Below are 14184 nucleotides of genomic sequence, written 5' to 3'. Positions count from 1 at the left end.
TGGGCGTGAACCTACACACACACACACACACACAAAGCAAAAAGCTCTTAAATCAAGAGTGGATGACTGTTCTGAGACTTAAGGCATTGTTATTTTGAATGCGAATGAAAGGGCCAGAACAAGCACTGCAAGAATATTTCAATTATGTATTTCCCAGAACTGCATCTCTGAGCAACTGATGCAAATATTGCTCCCATAACAGCACAACTTCTTCCTGCACAGAGGCGTAGGGTGCGTGAATCAGAGGGTACTTCTATACTGCACGCATAGTGCTGCAATGTTATTAAAAATGCAGAATGTATGTATGTGTGGCTCTCCTGAGCAATACAGTAATTATGATTAAGGGACAAGCGGCACAAAAAGAGCCGATTTATCTTACTTGTGCTTAGGAATACTATTGTGTAACTAAGCAACTAAAGACAAAATATAGTCTAATTAATTCACTCCTATGCTTATTTAAAAGACACAATTAGAACATTTTTATTTTCCAGCCTGCGCACTATCTCAGCACGCTTCGGGCTGTACCATGTGAGGCCCATTACTCTCTGAAGACGAGTTTAATGTTCAGTGCCACCGATCGGACCAGGAACAGCCACTGCAGGGAGCAGAGTTTCCACAGCCCAAACTGGGAGGGCTGGGAGGGCTCTGCCTTGAGCGGCCCATCGCACCCAACTATGGCTAATGGTGAGCAACATGTGCTCCTCCTGACACTGCTGCCCTCTTTCCCTGCCAGCACACGCTGCTGGTGACAGGTAAAGATACACACAGTGGATGCGCAGTTACCAAACCCGCAGTATTCTATGACAAATACCATTTCTCCAGTGCTGCTGTGACGGTGTGCCTGATTTTTCAAAGCTGAATTAATCCAAGCAAGTGTACGGCAGGGGCTGACGCTACAAGCATGATTTGCAGGGCACCCTTTAATGGCCGTGAGCTGTGCCTGAGACGTGCCGTCACTGCGGTGCTGATGGGGACAGTGTGGGGCACAGTGTGACTGGGCAGCTCCCACCCTGCACATACAGCCCCACCGAGCCCTCAGTGCAGGGAGGGGGGCAACGATGAACCTGCAGCACCTCTGCTCCCTGGGAAATCTCTCCTGCAGTTCTAGCTGGCATTGCATGCACGGAATGACTTACGGAATGACTTCTCTCTGCTTGCTTTTTTTTTTTTTCCCCAATTAGTCTGAAAATGCAAAATACTGCGAGGGAAATAATTACAGGAAACCAGCTCTCTCCTTCTCCTCCGCATGAGCAATGCTTGCTCATGTAAATTACTTGCATGAGTAAGGATTATTCGCAAGGCGAAAAGCATTGCATCAGAGCCCGGTTTGGGAGCGCAGCTGAGCCCGACACGAGCTCGTAGTAAACTCGGGCCCTGATGAATGGGCGCCGGGCGGGCTCCCGCGGGCGGCCCGGCGGGGCGGGGGCAGCGGCGGTGACGGCGCGGGGCGACGCAGAGCGTCACATGGCACCGAATGCACCGGGCCAGCGCCGATGGGGCTTTTTAGGAACCGCGCCTCGCAGCCAACGCCGCCCTGGGCTCGATATGTATTTTCAGCCCTGCCTAACCGATGCCAACAGCTTTACAACACGACAACGCCAAACGTGACAGCCGCTTCGCCCTGCAAGCGCTACTGCCGGGCTTCGGTCCCTCCGCGGCCTCGCTCAGCCCGCGGGGCGGGGGGCTGCGGGCCGGGGGGGCAGCCCCGGGGGTGGGTCCCCGGGCGGGACCCCGAACATCCCCGGGCGGCTCCCGGGCCCTAAAGCAGCGGCGAAGTTCCCAAGGCAGCAGCCGAGCTCTCCGCGGGTCACTCCGCGGCGGCACCGCGGGCACGCAGCTCGTGCAGCCCGGTGCCGGGGCCGTGCCCGGTGCCGGGAGCTGCGCTTAAATCTGGGCGACGAAAACAAGCGCTACGTCCACGCGTCGGCAATGGGCTGCGCCGAGCGGTGCCATCGCACGTTCCCGAGCGACAGCGGCCCCGCGACCCCCCGTAACCCCAAAGCGGCCCGTATCACCCCCCGGCCGCTCGGGGCTGTCACACGGCGGGATCCGGCCGCCCCGGTGCGCACGGTGGCGGGGCGCTCGGTTGCCCCCTCCAGGCCCGGCCCCGGCGCAGCGCAGCGCAGCGCTCCGCTCACGGACGGGGCGCGGGGCCGGGACAGCGCCGCGCAAAGTTTCTGCCCCGCTCCGCGTCCGGCGCGGCCCCGGGATGGCGGGGTGCGGATCCGCCCGGTGCCGCGTCCATAGCGGGCAGCCGTCCGGCACGGGGCTGAGCCCGGCACGGGGCTCAGCGCAGCGGGGAACAGCCGCCCCAGCCCGGCGGTACCGGCGGCGTCCGCACGTACCGACACGCACAGCCGGGCGCTCCCGCAGCGCCCCGCACGGACCCGTCCCGGGGGGCTCCACCGCGGGGTGCGTGACAGCCCCGAGACCCCCCAACACACACACACACACATACACATATATACACACACACACACACACACCTCCCGCACACTCTCAGCCCCGGGCATCGCGCCCCCCGCCGCCACCCCCCCACCGTCCCGTCCCGTCCCGTCGCGTCCCGTCGCGTCCCGCCGCCCCGCACGCAGGTGGGCCGGGGCCGGCGCTGCGGTTCCCACCTCGCCGTGGTCGCTGGTCCGGCCCTGCGGGGTGTCCTCGGGGAGAAAGTAAAGTTTGGCGCTGGAGAGAAGTTGCCGGCTGGTGCGCTCCTCCCAGAGCAGCTGCAGCTCCGCGATGCAGGCGGGCTCCTCCGCGCGGCACCGCACGAAGAAGAAGTCGCCGAGGGAGAGGACCCGCGCCCGGCCGCCGCCGCGTCGCTGGAAGCGGAACGCCCGGTAGAAGACGTAGGGGCCGTGCGAGCCGCACGGGGCGCCGACCCACTGCGGGGAACAACAACACGGCGGCGGCATCAGCGCCGGCTCCGCTCCGCTGCGAGCGCCGCGCGGGGGGGGGGCGCGGGGGCGGGCGCGGGGGGCGCGGGCGGGCGGGGGGCGCGCAGCGGCGCGGAGCCTCCGCGGCGGCGGCGGCGGCGGCGGCGTTGGAGAGCGCGGGGCGGGGGCGGGGCGGGGCCGCGCGGGGCTGCGCGGAGGCGGCGGCGGCGGCGGCGTTGTTTGTCGGCGGCGGCGCGGTACCTGCAGTGCGCTGCGCTCCATCGCGGCTCCGGCGCGATTGACTCAACATTCTCCCAAACTTGTTGGCGTGAACGGAGCCCGGCAGGTCCTGGCAGGGCGAACCCGGCCCCCGCCCGCCGCCCCTCGCCGCCGCCGCCCCGCGCCGCCCGCCGCCGCCGCCGCCCCCCGCCCGCGCCGCGCGCCCCGCGCCGCCCCCCCGCCGCGCGCCCCCGCCCGCCGCCCCTCCGCCGCCCCGCCGCGCCCCGCCGGCGCGCCGCCGCCCGCGCCGCCCGGCCCCGCGGCACCGCCTCCGAGCCGGGCAAAAATGCGGGGGGGCGGCGGGCGGGCGCGGGGGGGCGGCGGAGGAACGGCGGGGCGGACGGAGGGGACACGGCGGCGTCCCCCGATTTTTGGGGGGCCGAAAGGACGGGCGGGAGCGCTGCGGATCTGACAGGACCTGCGCGTATATGTCTAATATAAAGCCCATTTCCTGCGGCGCGAGGGGCGCTGCTCGGCCCGGCGGGGCGGCCCGCTACGGGCGCGGGGTGCGGGACCGGGCTGCCAGCTCCCCATCCCGGCACCGGCTGCCGCCCTCCCACCCCCGGTGCGGGATGCTGCGGGTACCGGGAGGGCGGCGGCGGGGGCCGGTTATATAAACAGCCGCGCCGTGATGCTCCGGCCGGGAGGGGACGCGGCCAAAAAGCGGGGAACGTGGCGGGGGGTTCGGAGCCACCTCGGAACCGACGCCGCGAAACGCCGAGGGGACGGGAGGGCGGCGGGGGGGATGTATAAAATAAATAAATAAAGGGGGTGAATAAATGAATGGGTAAATAAATAAATAATGCGGTGCCCCGTAATGACGGCAGCGCTGACGTCAGCACCGCGCGGGGCAGCAACAAGTGCGGGGCGGGGCGGCACCGCGGGGACACGCGGTGTGTGCGCTGCGGGACCCGCCGGCATCGCGGGCAGCGCGGGTCTGTGTCTGTTCACGGGCGCTGTCTCCGTGCCTTGGGCCGCTCCTCACAGCGCACGGCAGCGGCGCTTCCATCCCGCAAACCGAGCCCCCGCTCCTGCCCCGCACCGCGGCTCACAGCCCCTGCCCGCACGTTGCGCTGCTCCCGCCGCGGTCGCGCACTGCGGGGCGGCACCGCCCCCGTCACCGCTCTGCCATCGGCAACGCGCGAGTTCCGCCCCTCCCCGAGCTGAAATAAACTAAATCCTCGCCTCGCCTATAGCACAAATTGAAATTCCACGTATAATCACAAGTTGGATTTAGTCCCGAGGGCACTGGATAACTTCACGCGCGTATTTTGTAACTTTGCGCCAGCCAGAAGCGATGTGCAAAATGCCGTCATGTTTCTGTGCTCCCCTCGGACGTACCTTGTGCCGAAGCTTCTCATAAGGGGCTGTTTGCAGTGGGGAGAGGGCAGAAGGCCCCCGGTGTGCAGGGTCAGTGAGCAGCCGTAACACTGCGCCCATGGCAGCGCATCGTGGGTTACAGAGGAAGCGGGATCGGGATCAGACAGAGCAGAATCTGGAAACGAATACATAAAAACCAAAATAAAACTGTTCCTAATCAACAAAGTCGAACCCCAAAGCATTTAAAGCATCAGTTCATTAAATAACTCCATTTTCGTGCCTTACAATTAAAAATACTTGTGGTTGAGAATGTTGGGAGACATGAAGCAATTTGAACCGATGTCTAAACCCATTTTCATACTTGGAACGGAACCCAGCCGTGATCCAATCTCAAACCTCACGTTTGCATGCACAGGGGCCGGGCAGCGGCACTTGCTGTGTTCCAGCTCTGTGTTTGCCATTGGGGCTGTGGGCTCTGTGGGCACTGGGGCTGCTCAGGGCCGGCTCTGCACAGAGCAGTGCTGGGGTGGCCGGGGCAGTGCTGCAGTGCGTGCCCGGCTGCCGGCCGAGATGCACCTCTCAGATGTCGCTAATTGAGTCTGATGAATTTGGCTCCGGAGGGACCTATTACAGCAAGAATACAAGTGACATCAGAGCCATAACTCATACAAATCAAGTCCCTGAATTACATCTGAAGGCAATATGAAAATGCACGTGGGACTGCGAACGGTGTCAGATATCTCTGTTGTACCTTTATTAATACCACCGAGCTAACAGAAACAGCCATGTTATCACCCTAATGACATTACACATGTGTAATGCACAAACACACAAGCGGGCTGTGTCCCACGGTGCCATCACTCCGCAGCATGAGGAGCGTGGTGACAGAGCTCTCTCAGGTCTGATGGACACTGGCTTGCCTTCTGTCCATGTAATGCCACACTGCAGGCAGAGCCGGGCTGCAGAGCTCATGCATCCCATGGCTGGACACCTTGGTGCCCATCCCGGCTGTCCTTCCTCACTGTGGTCCTGCAGCAAGGTGCCAGTCCATCTGCCTGCAAAGCTGCCTTTATCCTGGGTAGCGTCTCTCTGATGGAAATGGTCCTCGGTGCAACCCAGCTGTTTATTTTTTAATCGTAAAGCTTGGAAAGGAATGCTGTGTGCGAGGGCTTCAGATGTGCTGTGCTTTATAATGCCGCACGGGTCATGCGCACACATCCCACATCCATCTCCTGTCAGATCATTTACCTCGACTGCTTTCAGTGAAAGCAGCGTATACACACACACACACACACACACATCCTCACGTGGGGGAGCTGCCGTTGTAAATACTGTCCAGAGAATGCCAGCCTGTGTTTGCCCACGGCAGCCCAAGCAAGTTGTGTCTCTCAGTGTGCCAGACATACACTGATCTCAATACATGAGCTGACCTCCTTCCACGCAGCGGGCCTCAGCACAGCGTGTCTTCTGCCTTTAATGAATTGTCGTGCTGCAGAGGAGGGCAGGTGGCCACCAGTGCTGGGGGAGCTGGGCAGGGAGACCACGCTCCATCCCAGTGTGGGATACCCCAGGCTCTTCCTGCCCTCCTTCGATACTGAAGTGCCTTCCATGATATCTTTGCTTTGCCCAATGCCCAGCAGCCCCAAAGATAACGTGCTGGGTTATTCAACTGTGGCTTCCAAAGAGCTCAGCTATCTGCCATACCAGAGTCTTTACCTCACCTCCAGCTCCTCCCTTACCTGCTCAAGTGAGCCCCGCATGTGTTGTTGAAGTACAAGCATCCCTGAGGTCTAACCATGATGGATTCAGGCCTCTGGGGATGAGATCTTTTTTTTTCTCCAAATCCTCTTGAGAAACAGATGCTTTGGCTCATCTTCATTATACCTACTCTGATTTATTTTAATTGCTCCGGGTATCCAGAATACTACGATTGCATAATCTCATGCATATGCCTTTAAAAGGAAGCTTGGCTGTAATACCGAGAAGGCAGTGTTACATACCAAAAAAGTACTATGCAAAATCGAATCCACTTTGGAAATCATTGGAAACACTTCCTCTGAAAATTCATGGGAAAACATAGGCCACGTTTGAGCGATGATGCTGAGGTGCGTTATGTCGCTTTGGGATAGAAAGGGCTCTGAATGCTGCACTCCTCCAATAACTTCTGCCCTCTATGCCCAGAATGGAAGTGATGTGTCCAATTAAGAAAAAGAAATAAGGTACTGACCAATAGGAATAAAAAGTTTGTTTTGAAGTCATGTCAGTATGCACTATCTGTTGTTAATGCAGTGCTCTTCTGGAGAGAGATCCCTATCTTAGAGCTTTCTCTTTCTGTGTGCTTTTTAAACATCTCTTTGAACAAATTAATACCTGCCATAAATACTGTCTCTGGAGCCAGTGGGAAGGAACTATGAAAGAATTAAACCAGAAAAAAAGTTGGGAAAAAGGAAACAAAGACAAAAAATACCTTTGGCATATTTATATGCTTTCCTGTCTTACAGGGAAAGGAAATGCTGTGGATTTGGTAGGCTACCTACACCGCATTCGTTATTCAAAACCATGGAGCTGAGGTTTTATCTTGCAGGAAATACATTAGATCCATCCCCAGCAGCCCTGCTGTCCAAAGAGAAATGTGTCTGTGTGACCTGCGCCTCTGGATGTACGAGAGGTACCATGGAGGGTGTTCAACTAAATGGGCTTTGCACAACACTGAGATAAGTAAGCTCAATAAATTTCACCGGTGAAGGAGGATATCCCTAATCATATCTTATCTTTTCTGGTCTTTAAGGGGAACCACGAGCACTTTTCCCTTCATTTCACTTGTATCGTTTGTGTGGGATCAAACTGGATTCCTGTTTATTGAAAAGGACAGACCCAGAACTGTAGGCAGCACTACCACGAGGACAGGTGCTTTGGCAAGGGACATGCAGGGTATCCATGCTGACATTGCTAGTTTTTCCAGAGCAGCCAAGTTTATCGATCCCCTTGCAGCAAATCCAGCGTGTGCTTAGGGGACCTGTGGCTGGGCTGCTTGGCACAGCTGGGTCATGGGGACCTTGAGGAGCCCAGGGCTGCTGTCTGTGCAGCGTGCAGCACAGAGCTCTGAACTGTGGGCTCTGACCTGTGCTCGGGATTCTGAGTCCTCGCAGTTGGACTCCTCAGAAAGCAAAATGAGCAGCAATAAGATGTGCAGTGAACAGGCAGCAGCATCACCATTTAAAGGCTACACCTTTCAAACGCCCACAAATTTACTTCAGGTTTGGAAGCTGTAATGAGATTCTAGTAGGGAGAATGAGCCCACAGAGACTATCAGGAATATTAATGTTATCACAGAAGTTTATTAGTGCCTGCACGTCTAGAAGTGGGTAAGGAAGCCCTTTGGGTTTTGTTGCGCTATCAGCAATTATCATAAAATAAAAAAAAAATAATTATATATATATATATTTTTTTCTGCTCCTCCCTCTGATTTGGTTTTAAAAATGAGGCTCCAAGATTTAAGTTTGTGAAGTGTTTTGGTATATCAGTGGAGCAGATGCTTTCTCTGTTGCCCTCTGTGTACCTCCATTTCTCAAACAAGAGCTGAGAGTTTCCTCTCTTCATGTCTCATAAGTGCACTGCTCCTAGCTCAGCTGCTCTGCATGCCTCACACTTTGGGAAGTCTGTAGGTGCTTCTGCCATTGCACAGAGTTACAGCAACCCTTCAGAGGTGAGTTCATACACCAGGTTCTTTCGCTGCTTCCAAACTAGCCTGAGCCCTTTGCTTTGCTCTCCTCGTTTGTACCTGCTCTCATTTCTGCTGGTGGAAGGTATTGCCACTGCTTGATCTACAGTGGGAACGATGTGGTCCTGTTGTTTATTCAGATGCCAAGAAGAAATCAGCGATTGGCTTCATAAGGAAGAAGCCAACAAGATGTGAGCACAGGCTCAGGAAGCGTGTTCCTGACACACCAGAAATCCTTCCTGTCCCTTCTTTTTCTTTTTTATGGGTTAAGGGCTATAAAATCTTGTGCCTGTTATCTGTGCTGAGATCTAATGCCTTGATCAGTCTTTCAGAAAGCTTTGCATTTTTTTAAGCTCTTCATGTGTTTAAGGGTGGGAGGGGGAAATCACAGTCATACTGACTGGTGGGATTGGAACCTCTAAGCAAAACTCTCAGTGCTGTGTGCTGAGCTGGCGGTGCTGTAGAACTGATGGGCTCGGTGCTGGAGGCTTGGGAGGAGGAACATGCCCAGAAGGACATCCATGTCCCCTGTAAGCGTGATGCAGGATGTCTGGCCAAAGAAAAACCAGGCGTTTATGATTCTATGACCTTCTGACTTCAGAAGGAGCCCACCCATTCTTGGCTCCAATGGAGTGGCAGCATGGGTGCAAAATTTCACCCCATTGACATTTTGAAAGAAAATACTGAATGCTTGCTCACTCTCAGAATGACCCAGCCTGGGATGAGGGCTCCACAGTGGCCAGCCGTGCCCAGGGGAGGAAGGCCCTGCCCTTAGGAAGCAGCAGCACTCAGTCATTCTCACAGGCAGTAGAGGTGCTCCTCTGCTGGGCAGCTCACCCTGAGCTGTGAGCACTCACCTCCGGCGTGTTCCCTCATCACAGCGGTGCCATGAGCTTCTCCCTTGACACAAGCCTATCAGGAGACCTCTCCCAACTACAGGCAAGGCCTCAATTCGGTCTTGGTTAAACTCCTGCTGCTCGGTATGCTTTGAAAAGCAGGGCATATTGCTGATGGAGGAGCTCTTGGCTGTTACATTTAATTAAGGATTCTGCTGAAAGTTCTGCTTAAAATAACAAAGCTCGCTGTTCAGAAAAGCGTAGGTGATTCCCCCAGAGGTCTGGCCAGCATTCCTCCTCCTATTGTATAACATTATTGATTAATCAAAACTAATGCTCACAGCTGTTGCCTGATGGATAATGTCTTCGGTGTTTGCCTGCATATAATTATTTACTACTTTATTGATGTTATTTATTTCTTCATTAAGTATTGTTGGCTGTTTAATTATGTGAAACACAACGGCAAGCGTTTGCTGCTAAAAGCCATGGGAAGGACTGCCCAGAGCTGAAATCTTTCGACCATAAACCGTAAAAATAAATCTAAAGATAAAAAATCTTCAGCCAACATTTTGAATGAAGACCATCAAACCGCAAATGCGCTACATGCAATCTGGAGCCCAGTGCCAGTGTGCCATGTTCAGAGAGATTTGCAATGCTGATTTGATTGTGCATGGCAAAGGGCCTTTCAGACTTGCATGTTTTAGTACAACTCCAGAACACATCAGAAAGGTCCCTGTCTGTTATTCTTGGTAGATGAATGCAATAAATCAAGAAGAAACTCATTTCCAAGATCCTACACCTGAGGGGTGCCTAACAAAGCGCCTTCCAAAACACAAATCCTGTGCCAAGTTCTGAGGACCTCCTAGGCCACGTGCGGCCCTGCCCAGCATCTCTGGTGAAAAGCTGGGGACTCTCTCAGAACTCCCCCCATGCTTCCCCTTTTGCCCCCTTGCTCTCCATGAGGGACTCAGGCCTCTGTGCCCCTGCCCCAGCATTATTCCTGCTCTCCCCTCCCTCTCTCAACAGCACCAGGCAGGTCTCTGCCCAGCCCCTCTGAATCAGGGAGCCAGCGTCTAATCCTTGGATCCATGTGAGATGAGAAGGGACGTGCTGAGGATTACTCAGTGCAACACATGAGGCCAACCTGAAACTACTTTTATTTGCCAAGACCAACCCATGGGGATGTGGGGACAAAATCAACATCTTAAATTCCCTCTGGAAACCAAGAGGCAGTCAGGAGAAAGCAGATTTAAGACACACGATGGCTTTCAGCAATCTCTGGGCACCTACTGTTTTAAAAGGCAGCAAGGTGCACGACTGCAAATGTGCTATTAAAGAACAGGGATCTTCTCAGTGTGTGAACAAACAAGAGGACCCATGAATCCTGCTGTAGCTCACACATCATTAACACACCTATAACGTATCCAAAGTCACCTCTCTATCTCCTTAACCACAAAATAAAAAATTCCAGGCAGCGCTCAGCAGGCCCTTTCCCCGGAGCAGGAGGACAAGCAGCTCTGGCAGCCCTTGGTTGGCTATCAGTATGTGTTATTTGGTACCTACTAGTCCAGATGTTTCCACGCAGACCCCTATACATCATTTCCTTTCTTCTCAGGTAGTGCATTAAATTAAATGAGGTCTTAAATACCACTTTATGTAAAGTACACAGGATGGCCAGTTGCCAAACCTCTAACCTCCTTGCAGCCTCCCCCTAACACACTGACCATCATTTTCTCTCTAGGAGCCTAGAAGAAGACTAGACTTATGCCTCACACCAATGCACCTCAAGCCCAGAGCATGACTCAAGTTTGCTCTGGAGATGAGATTCTGTCCATACTCTCAGTACACAGCGTACACTCACCTCTTACTTTAGACACATCTGGGATAGACCCCGTGGTCTCAGGTAGTGTTTCCAAGGAGGAAGCAGCACACCTGCAGTTTCATGTTCAAAAGTGCCAGGAGTATGGACATGCTCAGATGCTCTGTAAGGACACTGAAATCAAAGTAAAACAACAGCAGAATCAGGCAGTGTCTGTCAGCCAGTGGACATCTCTGTGGCCAGATGCTCTGGTCTCATACTAAAGGAAACCAACTAAAGAAACCAACCGACTGTCCCAGTGAATTAGTTCCTGCTATCTTCTGCCTCTATTCCTTTTTTGTTGTTGTTGTTTTTATGGCATCACAAGTACCCCAATGGTGGTTCTAAAAGATAGCATAGGGCTTAATGTCAGAAAATGCAATAGGAAAGCACTGAGAGCAGAAAACATGAGAAAAAGGGGAGGGAGGATAAAAAAAGAAACATGATGTGCCCAGGGAATTTGGTCTCCACTTCCCTCCTTGTTTCCTATCCAACCTCCACGTTTTCATGCATTTCCTCCTCCTAGAGCCAGTTCTTCCTCCTGTGTTTTCAAATGTCACAATTTTTCCTGTATCCCTCATGCCCACATTGCGTAGGGTACCATGGGCAGCTTTCCAGCAGAGATGCACAGAGCGATGGTGAGCACAGCTAGGATGTTCAAAGGAAACTAAGGAAATCTTTACGGAGAACTTGGTGAGAATTTGGCACTTGGCATTCTTTTCCTCCTTTGAAAGTCCCACCCTACAGGAACAATCTAAACAAATGTATGCCCCAATGCTGATAAATCCATTTGGAAAGATATCAAAGAAAAGCTTGCTAGGTTTGGAGACCTTTGAAGAAAGGGAAATATCCTGCCAATCTGATGCTGAGATCTATCTCATTCCACCATGTGTTCCAAATCATCAGAGCCCTCCATGGCTCCCCTTCTTCCTCGGGGCGCGGAGGGCAGCATGTTGCCTTGCTGAATAAAGGAATTCGGGGCCAGGAGGAATTATTTGAGGAAAATTTAAGTGAAAAATTACTTGACCATGGAAGTTGTTACTGTGCCTAAAAATATCTGAGTGACTCAGATTACGGAAAACGGCAAAGCTATAGAGCAAATCATAGCCTCTTCTCAGCAGTCAGCTGGCTTCATTCACCAGCCTGGCATCTCCTCCCCTTATGGTTTTAATATCACAGAAGAGAGTTTTTTTGCAGATTTTTTTTTTTTTTTTTTTAAGTCTACAGCAAGTTAATGTTTAATGGATCGCCACGTACTGTTCTTGGTGTTTACATGTTCTCCAACTAACCAAATTTGTAGAGTAAATTAAAAGTGTATAAGACCAGGACAAGCAAATTACAGATATTTGTTGCTCAGAAACTATTGCCTCGTTCAGTCCTGCATGCCCCCCAAATAAACGGTTTCAATTACGTTTTCACCTTCCCCAGCAATATCAACATCTCTCACAGTTGCTTGCCAGGGCTGTTGCTCCTTAGTCTGCAACCGTTATGGCTTTGTGCACATATGCTTCCTGTGAATGTGCAACCTTGCAAAGTACCACAGTCCCAGTGTTTGCAGTGTAACCTATTAAACCAGGCTGGCTCAGGACCAGGAGAAGGAAAGGTGGAGTCTACAGTGCTGTTGATGCTTTTTTTACACAAATGAGATAGGTAGGTGTGGCCCGGCCCTGTCACCAACCAAAACATAAATAGCTAATGGCCTTTGAGTGCACCATTGCACAACGAGTAACTGGCGTGGTCCCTCCAGAGGCTGTTACCATGGGGGTCCTGGTCCATTGCTCTACAAGTGCAGGGACCCCTCCTTTGCTCCCAGCACAGGTGACGCCCCGGGCTCTTTCCCTTGCTTCCCCCATGGACCACCCCACAAACAGCTGTGAAGGAGGGCACCAAATCCTTCAAAAACCCATGGCCTTGATGGGAAAGTGCGGGAGCCTTCCCCACGCACACACTTAATGTCTAGCACTCACTTTGCCTGATGTCTTGGGCCTGTTTCTCACATGGCTGAGATGCTGGTGGTGACGAGAGCTGCGGCTGGTTTCCAGGCTGTGGGAATGCCCCACTACCACTGCACGGGGCACCTCCAACAGCAGCGGGTGCTGCAACAAGCGCTGCGGGACCTGAAGAAACCAACAGAGAAAAGGAATGATGCTCGTGTTACTGATGGTAGAATTCCCACTGGCTCTGGCAAGGCCAGGCCCAGGCCCCTGTGTTTTCCCAGGCTCACGAGGAGTTTGCATTCTGGATTTCAAATGATAGTTTATTTCTGGCTGACCTGTTTGGCTTGAACTGTTCTGCGTTTTTGACTGCCGGACTTATTTTTAATCTACTGTATTAGTACACAAACGCAATCAAGAACAAAATGTTACCAATGTGGAGTTTTGTTCCTGCCCGCTCCTATGAGCTGAGCACTTTAAGTTCCCTAAACCTATAGAGATCTGCCCGCGCCATCTGACTCCTTTCAGAGCAGCACTACATTCCTCGTGCTGCAAATATACAAAGGGGAGGGAAGAGGCAAACACGATGTGCATCAGCCACAACTTTTGCTTACAAGAAACGCCATGGCACGGATTTTAACAATTAACATTCCTGCTGGGTAGGCAGCCACAGAGAAAGCTCATCGGTGTGGGGTTGTTGGCTTTTTTTTCTTGGCCAAAGCAACTTTTCACACACGCATGCATTTGAGTCATTTTTTTGTCATTTGATGTCAGTGGCAGGCTGTGACATTCCTCTGTGTTATGTTTTTCCTCCCTGCTATTTGAAGAACGAGATTTTATCTTTCTTCCCATCCCCCTCCCCCCGCCCCGTGCCTATTTTCCTAAAACCTGCCTTTCGGGTCAGCGTGCTGCAAGAGATTAATTTTACACTGCAAGAAACAGCGAGCAGGCTATTTCAGCCCTGACATCTGAGAAGTCTGTTATAATACTGCAGTTTCTCTAAATTAAATATTAGGAAAAATTAAACCCAATTGTGGTTCGTACTCCTATGGAAAATATTTCTGTTGAAAACAGCCCCTCCACGCTGCACGACCGAAGTAACTGCAAGCACAATAAATATGCAGCAAGTTACAAACCCAGATTATTCAGGTTTTAAGGCTTATAACTAAAAGTGGTTTAATGTTTCATGCCTAATAATAGATTGCTCCTATCACATTTCTAACCTTTATTTCTACCAGCTTTGAAGTCCAGCCATATAAAGGCTGTTTGTAGAACCACACGAAAGTTAAAGCAAATATTACTCAGAGTGATTCATACGAACAAGAATTTGCAATGAAGGCAGAGGGTTTTTTGTGTCTGTATC

At 53.0% G+C, this 14184-nt stretch overlaps 1 protein-coding gene across 8 annotated transcripts in view; it reads right to left on the bottom strand.

The window, feature by feature from the left end:
* ARID5B (AT-rich interaction domain 5B) overlaps window positions 1-14184 on the bottom strand; it is a 142804-nt gene that overhangs the window by 103347 nt on the left and 25273 nt on the right. For 5 of the 8 annotated variants that reach the window (XM_015866225.2, XM_015866226.2, XM_015866228.2 and 2 more), the window contains 4 exons: window positions 12855-13004; window positions 10891-11022; window positions 4494-4647; window positions 2622-2882 (listed from right to left, as the gene is read on the bottom strand). In XM_015866225.2, the coding sequence (XP_015721711.1) occupies window positions 2622-2882; window positions 4494-4592 (360 nt within the window). In that variant the 5' untranslated portion in view covers window positions 4593-4647; window positions 10891-11022; window positions 12855-13004. Of the gene's footprint in view, window positions 1-2621; window positions 2883-3134; window positions 3266-4493; window positions 4648-10890; window positions 11023-12854; window positions 13005-14184 lie in introns of those variants that run through there. The other 3 variants (XM_015866230.2, XM_015866229.2, XM_015866231.2) reach the window with 3 other exon arrangements.

This window comes from Coturnix japonica, chromosome 6 (genome assembly GCF_001577835.2).
Source record: "Coturnix japonica isolate 7356 chromosome 6, Coturnix japonica 2.1, whole genome shotgun sequence".
NCBI lineage: Eukaryota > Metazoa > Chordata > Aves > Galliformes > Phasianidae > Coturnix > Coturnix japonica.
This window is presented reverse-complemented; position numbering and strand designations above follow the sequence as displayed.